The following is a 17,506-nucleotide window of genomic DNA, read 5'->3' as shown; positions in this document are numbered from 1 at the left end:
CTGGCAGCTATTCATAAGTTCCTGCCAGCGTTGTCTCTCAACAGGTTAAGCAACAGTCAAGGCCACGCCTACGTGAGCCTATCCTGTGCTCCAGGCGACACAATCCCTGCTGTTGTTTCTGCTGTTAGTCATAGCCCTAAGGCAGGAATTCCTCAGCAGGGATCATCACTCATTAAAGCTACAGCCTTAACTAGCACTTAGCGGGGCACATAAAGCTGCGGGGCTGTTTGGAAAAGATGGATTTTGTCGTAAGTTTTTTTTAGCACCAACGGGTGCTAAAGAGGTGCATAGATAGATTTATTACATGCATGTCTATTTATAATTTGACGTATTGATCGTGTGAACCTTCAAAATGAAAGGTTTCCAGGGAACCTTTAGATGGCCTTCAGGGATCATTTGGAGAGGGTCGCCTCCCAGAAAATCTCAAGAGGACTAAAGAACTCCCAAGTACAGAACCAACTTAAGACGTTTTCTCGTATGAAATGTCCGGACCTGATTCTCCAGACATTGACCGGAGTTGCCCGGTGAGAGATTGGAGATTGTCCCTGTCAGACGCATTCTCACCTACTGGGAATACGAAGGGGTTGGGCCTGGGTAGAGCTTGCAGGAGGCTGGCCATGACTCCAAAAACATCGCGGCCATTTAGCCGGTCTCTTGCCGTACCTTAATTTTGTTTGACGACTTTGCCGTTGGCACTGATAAAAGTCCCTGAATCTTTTCATCTCTCCAGTTCGACATTTTCGTTAGCTTCTTCCTCGTGCATTAAAACGGCATCAACACGCCCACCTGCTCGCTGTGAATTCTCCGGACAATGAGCGGCTCTATTCACACATGGGCTCAATCGGACATTACATGGACTTGGTTCTAGGGAGCTGGCAGGGTAAAGTCTGTTTAATGTCTGCTTCAACTGATTCGGTCATTTGCGTTCTCACACACAGCTCCCTCAGGTAATGTCTAGATCATTTCAGAGCTGCAGTGCATGTGTGAAAGGGGCTTTAGATCTCTAGAACCCTATTCTTCAGTACAATCCCCACAGAGAGGCACTGAAGGACATATACCAGAGGAGGTTGGCCTGTAAAGGGCAGTCGTAGCATTGCATTTCCACAAAGTTGAAGGACTTGCGAGAGAGAATATTCTTGTCGATGTCCTTACTTTTAGTCCCTTGCATTGGTCTCACTGGATCTTACATTTCCCATAATGCAACTCAGTAGTTTAGTTAGTTGGGTAATGCTGAACAAACAGGAATAGCACGTAAGACTGAACCCGTCGAAAGTCAAAAAGTGTTTATGGCTGTTCCGAATGGTCCCAATGGAAGGGGGAGTAAAAAGCCGAGCACCACAGAGACACGATGTCCTTATGATACGGATGTAATGGTGCTACCGGAAGACATTTATAGTGTGGCACACATGAAAGGATCAAACCCAGCCCACTTACTCACCTCCACACAGCGCTGGATTGTCTGTTTCGGAAAGTTATGGAAACGTTCGGAGGCGTCGTCCGGGTTGTCAAACTCGTCAGCTTTCCTCCAGAGCCACAGAAGACATGATACGGCTGTTAAACTCATCTTCACGGGTAACATCGGTGGAGTGCACCTTTAAAGGTACATGGGGTATCCTTCAGGTTCTTTACTCTTTAGGTTTTATAAGCACGACTCTTTTAATTATTAAAAACACGGTTTGCCTCAGAACTGTGTTCAGCTCGAGCATTTGGATCAAGAGCTCTCTGCTGAAAACTAAATATAACACACAGTCTCGCACATCACTGCTGCCACACAGCAGTGTTCCTGAATGATGGACGACTCATATAGAGAGCATCACACAACAGGCCCAGCTCTGACTAGATGCTCCACTGGGTGGAGGATTCTATCTGCTGTTGTACAAAATCGGCCGTGCACTCACAAGAATTTCTCAAGAACGGTCTGACGTGCCAGGTCAGGAAAAGAGGGAGGGAGGGGGGGCTGAAAGAGAAAAAGGGGGAGGTTGGAAGAGAGAGGATGGCAGATTGGAGGAAGAGGAAGAAACAAAGAAAGGATTTTTTTATAAACGAGGATTGCTGTGCTTTATTTGTTTGTTTCTCGTCTTTATGATGAAATTCAAGAATCTGGATGTTTGTGTGTGTGTTTGTGTGTGTGTGGTGACACCCCTGGAATGTGAGGTAATAGGAGAGTTGTGTGTTTGTATGCGGAGGCTGTGGAATGCTGTCGTAAGTGGGACTGTGTGTGTTTGAGACAGACAGAGAGAGAGAGAGAGAGAGAGACAGGCCCAGACTAGCTTCAGCAATAGCAGTGACACACACACACACCTCAGCTATGCAACGACATTGTGGTCCACAAAGACACAGGGCCATACAGTGGAGATACAGATACAGTGGAGCATCTGCAGGTCCTGGAATAACTAAAATAACAACAATAAAATCCATATCTTCACATTTCATGTTCACACAACCAAAACAAAACCGAGCAGTTTTAGTACACCAATAAACACCTTTGGTGTCGTTTCCTCATGTTCTCCATAATTGTTATGATCTCTGCTATATCAGTGCCATTATTGTTTTCTGTTTAAAATGACCCTAAACATATTAGCTGGTGCTGATACCCTGTGACAGAACATCTTACAGAAGAGGCGACTGTGGGGAAGTGGATAGCAGGGCCGTCCTTCAATCAGAGGATCGGCGGTTCGATCCCCGGCTCCTAGAGCAAGACACTTAACCCCAAAATTGCTCCGGTAGCTGTGCTTACGGTGTAGGATTGTGATAGAATCTGAATTGTAAGTCGCTTTTGATAAAAGCGTCTGCTAAATGACTGTAATGTAATGTAAAGAGAATAAAGGGCCATGTTGAAAGTTATTTGAGTTGTGAGATTTATGAGGAAAACAAAAATGTAATTTATGTCAGATTTCAGAAGTCAAAATGCAGAGAATGATCTCTTATTAAAATTCAGTCATCATAGTCAACCAACAGATAATGAACCAAAAAACAACATTGACCTCCTGATGGGACAGTCGATACAAAGTCATGCTGTGCAGCGAAACACTGTTCAATCCCACAGAAGTTATTTTATAATTCTAGTGGATATTGTCAAAATGATGCTCAAAAGGGTTATAAAATGTCCCAAAATAAAGCGCTTCAGCCTTAAAAGGAAAAAAAATGAATATTTCACTCTGTAAAAATACATATCCTGGGTGTAAGAAAACATTGAGTATCACGATATTACGATATTAATTTTGATTTAATAGACACATGATGCAAAAATCATGAAAAAATCATGAAAAAAAAAGTTGCAGATTGATTGATGGCTGGATGTCGTGATATTGTTTTGCTTATATTGCAAAATGTGACCAGGGATGTGATCTAAAAGGGTTTAAAAAAAAAAGTACTTTTAAGTTGAGCAGAAATGCCAACATGGTGCTGTTCTCTCTTTTAAATCGTTGTGAACTGAATATCTTTTTAGATCTACGGTAAAAATATGATTTGTTTTTGGCAACAATTCTGTTTCCCTCCTTTTTAAATTCATACAGAGGACTTTTTTCACTTACACATCAGGTCGGACATCTCATACAAACACATCTCGTTCAACAGAACCTGAGAACAGAACAGAATTTGCATTTGGGAAGAAACGAAAGCAAAACACACACATCCCCCTCTCTCTCTCTCTCTCTCTCTCTCTCTCTCTCTCTCTCTCTCTCTCTCTCTCTCTCTCCCTTCTGTGTATGTGGAGTCTTGTCCAGAGCCACTACGAATGTTTTGCCATCACCTTTAGACACACACACACACACACACACACACACACACACACACACACACACACACACACACACACACACACACACACACACACACACACACACTCGTAATGAGTTACAAGGACAAGGCAATAACACAAGACTTTCTGTCTCCCCACACAAGATAGAAAACAGTCATTAAAAAACAAGCAGAGTACAAAACTGGGACACAGTCCAAATGTACAAACCTGTGTGTGTGTGTGTGTGTGGGTGTACTTGGAAATCTATCTTTGTGAAAACCAATTTGAGTTTTAGACCTTGAGAGTGAGAACATTTTTTGAAAAGTGAGGACATTTGTGCCGGTCCCCCACCTTGAGACAGAAATTGAGGGTTCAGACTTGGTTTCAGGGTCCAGGTTTGGGTAAAGGCAACACGCGTCACATGAAGCTCCTGCAGTATTTTAGGGAGAAGTCTGTATGAGCAACATTTAGTATTTTAGAGATTTAGAGACTTAGTCTTTTAACTTGGTCTAAATAATAAAAGGTCCTGGTTCAAAACTATAAAGTGGATGAGAGTAAATTATTCATGTGATATAGATGAAAGTTGAACTAGATGATGTGACATTGACGACAAAAGATCTGCTATTTGGGAGACGTATCGCTCTGTTGGAGTTGTTGGGACTACAAAAACACAGAGTGACGCTTCTCTTGCCTGATAAACTATCTTTGGCTGAAACCGTCCTGCAGAGAGCACACAAACTAAACATTGAGTTATAAACGGAACTCACGTTCAGCAGTGACAGCTGAAGTAGTAGTATTTATTGATTATTTATTTCTTGAATAAAATGGGGGAAATGATTAGCTTATAATTCCCTTTAGCTCCCTCCAAACAGATACTGCGGCTGCAGGGAAACAACAACACCGCTTTGGTTGCCGGGTCCTCATTTGACGCTCCGGACTTTGAAACAAGGTTGGCCGAGAGTCGAATCAGTTTGACCTGCCTCTTACCGCTTTTGGAGCGTGTTCGGCCATTTAAAACAGAGCTGTACCTCAACACACGCTGGTCCGGCGCTTCAGTGCGTTGGGCCTTAAGCGTGAGGGTTGGGGGTTTGCTTAAAACAGAATACCAGAAAACCAGACTTCTTTGCTGCATGTTTCTCTGGGAATACAAAGTTGATTTCCTAGCTGAGAGGAGCTGCTCTCTCTTGACTGTACAACTGGTGCATTCTGGTGAAGCGACTGGAGCTCACGGAGTAAAGGCAAAGCTGTGTGTGTGTGTGTGTGTGTGTGTGTGGGGTTTGGTGGCTCCAGATGTTCCTCAGCTGTGATGCGGCTTTGTTGTTTGCCGAGCTGAAAACACGACGGAAGAAGAAGAGACTGTAGTTTCTGTAGTGCGGACGCCAACACGTTTTCAGACGTGGTCTCACACTTCTTCACCTCGGCCGGTGCCCTCTTTGCTCTGCCCAGCTCCGCTCACCTCAGATGGCCCGCTGGACTCACGCATTCACTCCAGGCTGCAGAGTGAGAAGTGAGCTGTTTGACTCACTGCCGGGACAGCTGGGAGACGGACAGAGCGGGCGAAAGAACAAGAGAAGAAGAAAGAGCAGACATGCATTGTGACCGCTGCAGAGAATGGCAGCGTGGACAGAATAGATGGACAAGGAGACACACGGGGGGAGTGCCATAAAGTGCTTTTTGTTTCCCTGTTTTGCTCTCTGCATTGTGGGGAATAGACACACACACAACACATTAAACCTCTTGTGGCAGGCTAGTATTTGTCCCCAGGGGTCAAATGGGAGGCAAGAGACAAAAGGACATTAAGCCACACACACACACACACACACACACACACACACACACACACACACACACACACACAGATGAGCGACCTGTCTATACTGAGCTCGCTCCACCAGCTGTTCACATTACTTTCTCCTCAGTGGACTCCTCTCTGCTTCTGCCTCTCTCTCCTCTTTCCTTTTTAGCAGTCGGAGCTGCTGGATATTCAAAAAAAAAAACATGACAAACAAAAAAAGATATTTTTAGTCTCTATCTGATAATTTAATGCATTATCACATTGCATTGTAAATGCTGCCACAGTATCAGTCTAAAGGTGTTAATAGCTACTCACAAACATTGTAGACCATGCCAGTGTTTTTGCATGTTTCATTAATTCAGTGTGTAGTTGTGCTGATGTTTCATAATGAATGGAAATCAATGGCTGGTCGGCAGTAATGTTCATAAAAAACACTGATATTGTCATTTTAAAGGGAACTTTAACTGTCGCTGTCATTATGTCCTGAGCTAACAATAAGGTTTATGCGAGGACGAGGCGAAGATTCGCTTCCTGTTTGGTGTGACCGCTTGTGTTGTAATAGCAGAAAACCAAAGTGGATGTACCTCACCGAGGTTTAACTTGAGGTTGGAAAAAAGTTGTCAGAATTGTACATGCGTGGTTGATGCAGGAATTGGAAGAATTCACAAGATTTCTCCAAGAGGCTTAGTTCATGTTCGAGCACAACTGGTGCATGAAGTGGTTCTGCCTCAAGTCTCTATAGGTGACGAGTTGGTCCGTGTGTTCTCCCTGTTTAAGTTAAAGGTTTTAATTGATAATTTTTGAGTATGCATCAACATTGGCTGAAGAGAAATCAAGGAAAACTACCACACAATGAGCAAACCTCTCTAAGGCGACAAAGCAGAAAAGTCCTACGATGGAATTCATGTTAATCTGCTTAAAAGAATTAGCACAGTGAAGTAAAGGTCAACTCGCCTGAACGCACCAATATTACTGTGATATACAGTGGGTACGGAAAGTATTCAGACCCCTTTAAATTTTTCACTCTGTTTCATTGCAGCCATTTGCTAAAATCAAAAAAGTTCATTTTATTTCTCATTAATTAACTTGACAGAAAAAAACAGAAATGTAGAAATTTTTGCAAATTTATTAAAAAAGAAAAACTGAAATATCACATGGTCATAAGTATTCAGACCCTTTGCTGTGACACTCATATTTAACTCACATGCTGTCCATTTCTTCTGATCCTCCTTGAGATGGTTCTACATACACCGCCGGTGCCGTTTTGGCGGTCGTTCCTGGTGACAGTCGCTGTGGTGACATAGCATCACCGACTCCGGGTCCGGGTAACGTGATTATCTCCACTGTGTTCTCGTTCCCCCACACTCCCAGACGGCCCCCGTGGAGCGGATGACAAGTGTCTGCTCCATGGCCTTCTCACGCTGATTAGCACACGACGATGTTTATGCGGTTGTCTGGCCGTGTCTACACACAGCCGACTGGGCTCTTTAAAGCACGAAACTGTGGATCTAGCACTCAAAGTGCTTAATTAATGTTTACTGCCAGGATTCATTCACTCCTAAATGTTAAGTGGAAGCCCAAATGTTCGGTACTACATATAAATACACCTTTAACAGGTTTTACTGTGTCCTAAGGGTCTTCCCAGGTCTAGAATTTTTGAACTGATCCAATATGGATCCTTGGAAAACCTACTCCAACGCAACTTGCATAAATAGAATAAAACATGAAACAAAGGCCAGTCTGGATCTTTGGGACAGTTCAAACTCAGGTCCCGGCCCGGGTCAGGTGTTGGATACAAGAGCCGAGTGGGCTCTTCAGTGTCTTGATTCTTTCTTCTGTGTCGTAGCAAACCGATCGCAGCCCAACCCGGAAACGGAAAGTCTAGAGCCCGATGAAATACTTTTTTCCAAATTCCGTTCAAATTCACATTTTGTCATCAGAAAAAGTTTCTAATGATGTGGTGGATGGACAACAGTTCATAAGAAAATATTGAAAATGAAATGAATGTTGCAGAAAATGGCAGTGTTGTGTAATTTGACACAACACAATCCTCCCCCAGGTTTCCCCAACATGTGGCTTGCCTTCTCATTGGCTATTTAGCCTGCTGGGTGATGCGGCGGTGAGCCTCTCGGATGGCGTCTTTGAACAGACGTCTCTGATCTGGGGCTTTTTGTTTGCGAAGCTCCAAAAATCACTGGCGAGTAGAAACTAAAAGCTAAAGTCGTGTGGTAAATTACGTTGTATTTGTAAATAAAACCAAAACACATAGCGGCATGGTTCTTTTCCATTTATTCGGCTTAGGTGCTGTGAAAACAACAATTGTAATGGTGGAGAAAACCCAGATTTTCATGAATAGCGTCCACATTTTGGCAAATTTCACGGTATTCCGCGTTCCGCAAGTCCTTAGCATAAATCGATGCCGGTTGAAGATCTAGACACCTAATGGGGAACACTCCAGCCTTCACAAGTTGTCCTCTTTTGCTGTAAACTACACTAAGGTTGGTGCTGATTGTCACATAGAAAGAAAAGTCCAAGAAGAAGAGTCCAACATCGTATTCTAATCACAGCGATTCAGCCTCTGGAACCGTATTCAAGACCACCACCACTGAATCATACTTGGATCATGAATCCGTTTCAAAGATTCCGATACCGGTCCCCTTAAAGTGATAGACCAACGGAGTTTCATTTGATGCCTTATTTCCTATTCGACATCCATTGTGTTAGAAGCTGTCTGTGTATTGCGCCGGTGCTCGGACGAGACAGAAATAGAGAGAGCGGGAGAACGTACTCGAGGTGATTCTCAGACCCCGGGGTCGTCATCCAATCAGCAGGGTGTGTAATTCATCCTCACTGCTGCACTTCCTGTTTCTCTGGACGATGGAAAAAGTTGAGGGACTTCTGTGTTCGGCGCGCAAGTGTTCAGATATCCGCCTCATAAAAATCTATTTTATGTGAACATATCTGTATTTCCTCCAGTGTGTGTGTGTGTGTGTGTGTGTGTGTGTGAGAGACCCCCCAGTCTGACGTCAGTAGCCGTGTTCATTTCTCTATAATGACTTAGCGAGAGAAAGAGCAGACAGAGAAGCGCATTCATTATCCACTCAGCACACGAGGAACGAGAGTTTCAGTGACTCTGGGGCGTGTGCACGTCACAGTGCACGTTCACACTGATACCGTAGAAACCCAGAGGGAGAGCAACACGGAGCCAGAGATAAGGCATGTACAGTGTATGAGGAGTGTGTGTGTCACCGGCTTCTAATGTCAGAGTAACCCAGCGGTGTGTTTGATAGAGGAAAGGAATGACGGTCTGAATGGTGATCAGTCCTGACAGTTACCTCAACGAATGGTAAGAAAAAGTCCCAAAAACAAGATGTCAAAGAACAGCGTGGAGTGATATTAATGTTCCAAAGGCGAGGAATGGTGGTGAATAGCGAACAGCAGGAGATTACGTGTATGCATACGTCAAATTGAATGTTTCTTGAAATATATCAAACCAAGACCAAGAGAATATGTTTTAAAATGAATTTGAATGTTTGGTCTTAGCAAGAAACAGGTTCCCACGGTCATGACATTCCTTGAAAGGTTATATATTGGGGTGGGGGGGGGGGGGGGGGGAGTGTTTTCAGGCCTGGAATAGTTTTTTGCTATTGGTTAAAATATGTTCATTGAAACATATGTTAATTTATGCAAAACAAGTTCCCTGCATTACTAATTTCAAATCTTTTATGACATGAAAAATACTACTGCTTTTAATAATAATAATTTGTAATCTCTTATGGTTTCACAAACATTTAAAAAAAATTATCTCATAAGAAATTCTTAGAATGACGTCCACTTTCTATCCAGAATCTGTGAAAATGCTCCATGTGTTCATTTGGAAAGTGAAACAGCTGGATACAGATGCAGTCTCATAAGTCACTGAAGAGACCATTCTCAGTACGTCTGCACATTCTGGACCTCAGTTGCCCTTCAGTCAGACATCAGTGGAACTCTGCCCTTGCATCATTCTGCAGGGTGAAGCTCAAACGTGTGACGAAACAAGAGGCAATGCACTTTGACTGGAGTGAAGTAGGCCGATGAGATGACAAGCGCTGGGCTAAAGCGGGTACCTAGAAAAGAAAAGTGTCTGGCACCTATTTATTTTTTTCCTTTTAAAAGGGAATTCTCGCCGTGCGTGTGAACACAACCAGTGAATGAATTTGATGAAGCGAGTACATTCGGGTCGAGTGTCCTTCTCTGTCTCGTTCCCGGCCAACAGGCCTCCAGCGCAGCGAGAGAAAAGACGGGCTGTAAATCTTGAAGCCAATTAAATGGCCTCATTTAAGTGTGTGTGTGTGTGTGTGTGTGTGTGTGTGTGTGTGTGTGTGTGTGTGTGTGTGTGTGTGTGTGTGTGTGTGTGTGTGTGTGTGTGTGTGTGTGTGTGTGTGTGTGTGTGTGTGTGTGTGTGTGTGTGTGTGTGTGTGTGTGTGTGTGTGTGTGTGTGTGTGTGTGTGTGTGTGTGGAGCTGGCATAGGGCCAGTACAGGCTGTACTAGTCTGTGATAGTTGGGGTGGAACTCAGACACAGAGAGGGAGGAGAGCGAGCCGAGAGTTCAGACATGGACGACAAATATTGGTTTAGTTTCAAAGAGTTCTAGGAAGACTGAGGGGAGGTGTGTGTGTGTGGTGATATTTTTTCCTCTATCTTCTACTCCTATGTACGATGTACGATACCCCACTCTGCTCACTAAATGTTGGAGAACTACACATCTGATGGCTTTTCAATATGAAAGACACTCTTATTTATCAGAACAGAACTATTAACTACATCCGATCGCAGTCCAGCGTCCATGTACTTTGCCCCTCTCTTTGTGCTGCATGCGATCACATGTTACAGCATGTCATTTGTGCAAAAAAATTAATCAGAATTTGGCTGCCGTCCTAATTATGTGCACAGCTGTGGCTGGGATTTTTTTTCGGCTCAGCACAAGAGCGTTTATCATCTGCTGGGTTTACGAGTCCAAACTCATTCTAAATATCTTAAAACAGAATTGTTGATGGCGGTGAGGCAGCTCCAGGAAGATGCTCGGAAAACAAGTGTTAAATCTTGCCTCTGAGACAACAAAGCATGTGACTATGACATGAAAACAAACATAGTTTACATCCTATTTCCTACCAACAGTCAGCGTCGGTTTCCTTTAACCATGACCACAATGTTTCTCAAACCCTGAGCGAGTTGTTGTTGTGCCTTTAATGGTTGGCGGATCAGAAAATGTTCGTACGAGTCATTTTAGAAGGCAATTGCAAACAACCTATTTTGGTGAGTGATGTGGACTTTTTGCATCATCTCTTTTTGATATAGATTTTGGTGTGTTGCCATAAATATTTACCTAAACAAATAGTATGAACAACACTGTTTTTAAAGAATAGTTACCAACATATGTATTGAAGATTCCTTCTACTGTCCACCAGGGGGCGACTCTTCTGGTTGTATAGAAGTCTATGAGAAAATGACTCTACTTCTCTCTTGATTTATTACCTCAGTAAACATTGTAAACATGAGTTTATGGTCTTAATCTCTAGTTTCAAGTCTTCTTCAATACAGCATGATGTTCATTTAGTAAATTATGGTCCATTTAGAGTCAAACAGACTATAAAGCAGGGGATGCTTTAGGGCGGGGCTTACTGTGATTGACAGGATTTGTCCGTCTTTTCGTCTTACAACTTAAGCTCTTTCCCAGTGTGTTTTCAGTCGATGAAAGTTAGTTTTGGTTGACTATAAAATTATGTGTTCGGTTGTACTTAGCTCCACCCTCTCAAGTCACTTCTTGGTTGAAAAAAAACAAATTTTCAATAAAAACCAAGATGGCGACGGCTAAAATCAAAGGTGGAGATGGCCATGAAGCCAAACTTGAGGCTTCAAAATCGTAGTCCACAAACCAATTGGTGATGTCACGGTGATTACGTCCACTTCTTATATACAGTCTATGGTTCACCGCCATATTTTCAAATTATAGGAGACAGAAAATTCTAATGTGGTCTGGAGGAAGCCTCGGGGGAGCAATCATCCCTCCATTGCACTTTGCTGGGTGTTTTTATTTTTTTATTTTTTACAAATTACAGGTTTGAAAACCATCAGATGTATGGCTCCCATTCACTTGTCATGTAATACAATGGTCAGGTCTAACAGTACAGACTGGAAACTAATGGGTCTTGGGGAAGACTTGTGTTCTTGTTGCCTTGCTTTACCAAGGCAACATTTATCAGTACATAGGATTGTGTATGTATATTATATTTCTTATATATTTCTGTCCTATCCCTCTACAGAACGTGCTGGCCAAGGCGCTGTACGACAATGTGGCGGAGTCACCCGACGAGCTGTCCTTCCGTAAAGGCGACATCATGACGGTGTTGGAGCGTGACACGCAGGGCTTGGACGGCTGGTGGCTCTGCTCCCTCCACGGTCGCCAAGGCATCGTACCCGGCAACCGCCTCAAGCTCCTGGTCGGCATGTACGACAGCAAGCAGCAGCAACAGGTCGGGCCTTCCACGCCGGAGCCGCTCGCTCCCTGTCTCTCCTCCCAGGCGCAGCGGCCCCTCCCCCCTCTGAGCGCCTACGCCAAACCGGCACCGGCTTCGGCGTCTGCCGCCATCAATACTTCCTCCGCCGGGTTTCCCATCAAGCCCCTCCACTCGACACATTACACGTCTATGCATCCGGCCTACTCCAGCCCCGCGCAGCCCGACCCTGACTCCATCTACATGATGCCCCCGTCCCACGGCCCCAAACCAAGTCCACAAAGTCTGTACCAGATCCCTTCCGGCCCAAGCGGACTCCCTCCAGGACCCCCCAGCAAGGCCCCGCTTCTAGCCCAGAGACAGTACCAGCTGCAGGACATCTACCAGGTGCCCCCTTCTGTTGGCCCAGCACCAGGCCTGGGAGCGGCCCCAGCCGGAGGGAACGGAGGTGGGCAGGATGTGTACCAGGTGCCCCCCTCCCTGGATAAGAGGAACTGGGAGAGCGGCAACAAGCCACTGGGCAAGGTAAGGAAGGACAGCATTGATTCTGTAGAGAAAACATTATGGGATGGATAAATGTTCTTAGTTTAGAGAAACTGAAGACGTAAAGGAACGAAGGAGAGAAAATATATTACTGATGTCAGTTTAAAAATGAAAACTCTTGAAGCAACAGATGAGAATAGAACATTTAGTTGAGTTGTTCCTGGCCTGAGCTGTGGATGTTTTTGTATCATGCACACACACACACTTCCTGCTATTGTCACTGTTTTCTGGTGTATGCGCGTCTATTTTTTTGTCAAATCCAAAACTCAAGGTTGTTCTTTGTGTGATAAGGTTATTGGGTTTCTGATGCTCAGCGTACTTAGTCTCCTGTCAAGCTCCCGGTTTATTTATTCATCAGTTACATCACCAGATAATTCCGCTGCTTAAAGTTTCAGTCGCTAACTTTGATAAAAATAACTTTTTGTCATATTTGCTCAAGCTGTCGCTATATCCTGACAGAAGTACACAAGACAGATAATCTGTAAAATAAAGATCCTCTCAGGTTCCTCTGCCTGTCTTTAGTGCTCCTAATGGCATTTACAGAATTCTACCGCGCCCAAAGAAAAACTAACCAATCAGAGATGAGGAGTCTCTAACGCAGCTGTCAATCGAGCAAACTGTCACACTGTCACACGCTGATAAAATATGAATCCAGATTCTGTTACTGCATTGCTTATTTCTCGCCTGGAAAGTTTTCCAAAAACATACTTCAGTGTACTTTTCAGCTGTAAAATGAGAAAGTTTGCTCCGGTCGGTGGGCGGGGCTTGGTTTTTTGACCGTTTTCAATATGACCGCCAAGTTTCTCATTTAACAGCGAAGCAGTAACTTTCAGCAGTAATGTTTCTGAAAACATTTGAGGTGAGAAATAGGCAATGCAGTAAACATAATCTTGAATCATATTGGATCAGCGCCGCCTAGTTTGACAGTTTGAGACTCCTCAACCCCAATTGGGTTTCTTTTCTTCTGGGCGTGGTGGAGTCTTGTAAGTACCGTTAGCAGCACTAAAAGAAGGACGAGGAACCTGCATTTTTTCAGATTCTTTGTCTCACGTACTTCTGTCAGGATATAGTGACAGATTGAGCAAATAAATCAAAAAGTTATTTTATTAAAGTTACCGACTTTAATGTCTAAAATCAGAAAGAGTTCCAAGACCTTCAGTGCTCTTGTTTAATTCCTATTTGCCAACGTGCTGTTGCCCATCTTGAAGGATATTCACTTGCAGTTGGCTTGACTGAAACTGGATGATATAAGGACATCTGGTGAGATTATTACATCATCCTCAGTGTTGGTGAGAAAGAAAAAGAAACGGGCATTTGAATAAATCCCAAAAACTACAAAATGAAATGCTAGGATCCCGTGGCGGCGTTTACCTTAATGGATTTAAGTCTTCACGCTCCGCATCACACAACGCCCTGCCGGGCCCGAAACAACCTGCTGAACAGTTCCACCTGATGGGAAGGAAAAGACAGAGAGGAATACTCAGAGAGCTGGCAGACAGAAGAGGGAGAGAAAGACAGTGCGGATGACAAACGGAGGGAAAAAAGCTGACGGAATAAAGAGTAGGGTGTGTGTGTGTGGGTGTGTGTGTGTGTGTGCGCAGAGGAGGAGGAGGAGGAGGACCAGTGAAATAATAAGATTGTTAATAATTCAGCTCTGATCTTGTGGTTGGGTGAGTAAGCACTTTACTGCGCCAGCAGGTGACAGGCTGTGTGTGTGTATGTGTGTGTACTCAGGGGGAAGCCCCTCCAGGCTTGCTGTGGTGCAGTGAGCCATAATGCGTAAGCACCGCTGTGAGCCGGAGTGTTATGTGTGTGTGTGTGTGTGTGATGTCGGGCCCGGCTGCTCCCCTGTTCCTTAACACGTGAACTTGTCCGTGTCCCTCTGTCCGTCTCTAAACTGCGTCATAATAAATGAATATGCAGCCAGTGAAACGCTGTATCATGAATTCAGTAGGAGGAGGTGATGGTGTCCACGGCGCTCACTAAAAGATGTTTCTCTCCAAACTGTATTTTCTCTCCGGCAGCATCGTCGACTGCTGAAGGTGGACACGCGGTCTCTCAGAAAGTTGTCGATACAATATGGCCGACATCTTAACATTAAAAATTCAACATCAGTGACAGACATTGGCTGTCAACTTTGACTGCCTTTAAGCACCCGGAATCATTGATTTTGAATGCAGACTCCACCTCCTCTGGTCCCACCGGAGTCCCGCACTCTGTCCTGAGATCACGCTCCCCGGAGGATAAACCCTTTTAGAATTTGGAAAAAAGCTTTGCGTCCATCTCTACAGATGCCCACGCAAGTTGGTTCACTCTTTGTACCGCCCGATAGCTTCAGCCCAAATTTCCCATTGACTACTAAATCGTTAGCACACTGTTAAGTATGCGGTCAGATTAGTCTCCATATTAATGAATACACACAGAAGGCTTCACACATTTATTTTGGAACTGCAGTGCTCAGGTGAAGTGTGAGGTGTTTCTAAAGATGTCTGAGGGGCCACAGGGTTGAGAAGTCAAAACACTTTTCCCTCAAATATCCATTTTGGAATAGGCCTAAAGAATGTATATGTGGATACATTTCAAAGGTTTGACTTGAAGTTTTCCATCAAGGTCGAGGACACGTAGTAAGGAATGGAGGGAGTTTAGTGCACCTTCTATTGTCAGTGCCAGAGCAAACTGTGTGTGTGCGTCACATGCTTTATGTATTTACCTTGCCGATGCCCTTCATTGTAATAAGCTGCTCTTATGCTCACTTACCCCCGCCTCCCTCTTCGTACAAACACACACAACTAAAACAGCACACACTCCACTCCCACCGGTTAGTCATTAAGCGATAAGGGCCACCTGCTGAGGGACGGCTCCGCTCTCACTCTCTCTCTCTTTCGCCCACTTGCGCACTCATCCGCCCAGATGACGCAGTAATTGAAGAGTGATGAAAGCGAGAGACACAACGACGGAGAGAGAACCGAGCAGAGAGGCGGGGGGGAGCTCCGGCAAGTGGATTTGTTTTTGATTCATGGATTAGCAACTTCGCACGCTACAGTTAAAGCTAGGCTCGGTCATTTATTATATTTGTTTAAGTTCTCGTTACATCCCGACGTCAATCAATCAATCGAATGCTCTGTCAAAAAGAAAAAGAGAACTCTGATATCTGTGGCTGTAGCAGGACTGTGATCCTGCAGCAGCCCGTCCAATCGTTTCAGGCCTGAGCTACCTTCTTACCGTCTACCAGATCCTACTGTGCCCGTGCACTCGTACCACAAGCTGCTAGCTTAACAGCTGCGAGGTGCTAACAACAGCCACGTTCGGTGTTTACGTTCATCGTGATCATTTCGCGGGGAGTGGCTTTGGAGGGAGGCCCCGAAGGGGCGGGCTGTCCGTGTCGCCGACTCTGCAACTTCCTCACTAAATATAGCGACTTTTGGAGCTAGCGCTGCTAGCTGCTTTAATTGGAAAAGAGTTAGCGACACTGGGCTGGGTTTTTAGTTTGGATAGTTTTTCCAATGTTGTCGACCCCACCTTTAATCATTTGTGTGCCTGAATTGACAGAATATACTGTTGACATTGGGAGACGTAGTTTGAGTCCACCTATTATTTTTTTTAACTCCACCTCATGGTCTTCAGGGTATTAAGTACGTCTCTGATACATGTGGCCTCCTCGACCTTCCTACAGCCGTCCAATTATTCTTGGTCAATGGGAAAAGTTCAGAAAAACCTAATAAATAAATAAAATAAAGTGAATTTTAGTCATGTAGGTTGTAAAGGAGGCCAAAGAGAAGTAGGGCTGGAAACCCGAAACATTGGTTTCTCATCCGAAATGTGTCCACAAGCACCAATGTATCAGTGTGTGTGTGTGTGTGCGTGTGTCTGTGTGTGTTAGGAGGTCAAGCAGTAGTGTCAGCTGTCATTGAAGGCATTGATGTGCTAGTGGGGGTGTGTCAGCAGCCACGTGTCTCCCAGCTTAACACACGGCACACAAGAACAGCTGAAGAGCATCAGTGAGATTACTGAAACTTCAAATTGGCACTTTCACATTGTTTTGTCTGTTATTAATAAGACAATAAGATTAATAAAATGATTAAGGTAACACATTTATTTCAGTGATCTTAGAAGTTTCTATTTATTTAAAATTTAAATAGGTAAGTTATCTTAAACTCTGGGTATAACATGATAAAGTAAATGATATAATTAATATACACTAAAATAATTCTAACCTCTAACACACAAACTGAAGCTATTTATTAAAGTGTAGGACATTGACAGATCTCTCCCAAAGCAGCTGCTGTTTATTCCACATATGAAAAAAAAATTACATTTTCAGTGCGCCGCATTATGGAACACATTTCATGAAGCCTACTGAGACAGAAATATGAATAATCTAAACAAGGCGATGAATATTTTAATGCAAGTCAAAGTGGAATTTGTTAGATAAATAATGTGCGTGTGTGTGCTTTCAGTTTGTGAGGCTGCGTTCTGCACCACATGCTGAGAGATTAACTGGAGACTAATGAAGTCAACGCGGCTGTCTGGCACACTCCCACACATATCTGTAGACACACACACGCACACACACACACACACACATATCTGTAGACACACACACACACATATCTGTAGACACACACACACACACACACATATCTGTAGACACACACAACTGAAGTCATTTTTGTTTGGCTCATCCCGTCTCATTGCTTTGTCCATTTGTTTGTTATTTCTGTGCGAATTAGAAGCGACACCTACACCACGATGTGTCTATGTGAAACCTTCTGTTAAGATTAAAGAAAGTATATAGTCCACTTTCAAAACCTGGTGTCACACGTGCTGTTTAAAGGCTTCATTTGCATGTAATGTTTCTGAATAGCTTTGGTTAGTCCCATACTGTACTGCCTAAAAGAACGTGTCCGTCAATTAGAGTTGGAACGCCTCAAT

At 44.0% G+C, this 17,506-nt stretch overlaps 1 protein-coding gene across 2 annotated transcripts in view; it reads left to right on the top strand.

Annotated features, from left to right (window-relative positions):
- Positions 1 to 17,506, top strand: part of bcar1 (BCAR1 scaffold protein, Cas family member) — an 89,813-nt gene that overhangs the window by 58,505 nt on the left and 13,802 nt on the right. For both annotated transcript variants that reach the window (XM_076075988.1, XM_076075984.1), the window contains exon 2: positions 11,840 to 12,556. In XM_076075988.1, the coding sequence (XP_075932103.1) occupies positions 11,840 to 12,556 (717 nt within the window). The remainder of the gene's footprint in view (positions 1 to 11,839; positions 12,557 to 17,506) is intronic.

Source organism: Anarhichas minor, unplaced genomic scaffold (assembly GCF_050575085.1).
Source record: "Anarhichas minor isolate MPS153535 unplaced genomic scaffold, ASM5057508v1 ptg000005l, whole genome shotgun sequence".
NCBI classification, from domain to species: Eukaryota; Metazoa; Chordata; class Actinopteri; order Perciformes; family Anarhichadidae; genus Anarhichas; species Anarhichas minor.
The sequence above is the reverse complement of the archived record's forward strand: the minus strand, read 5'-3'. Positions and strand labels throughout refer to the sequence as shown.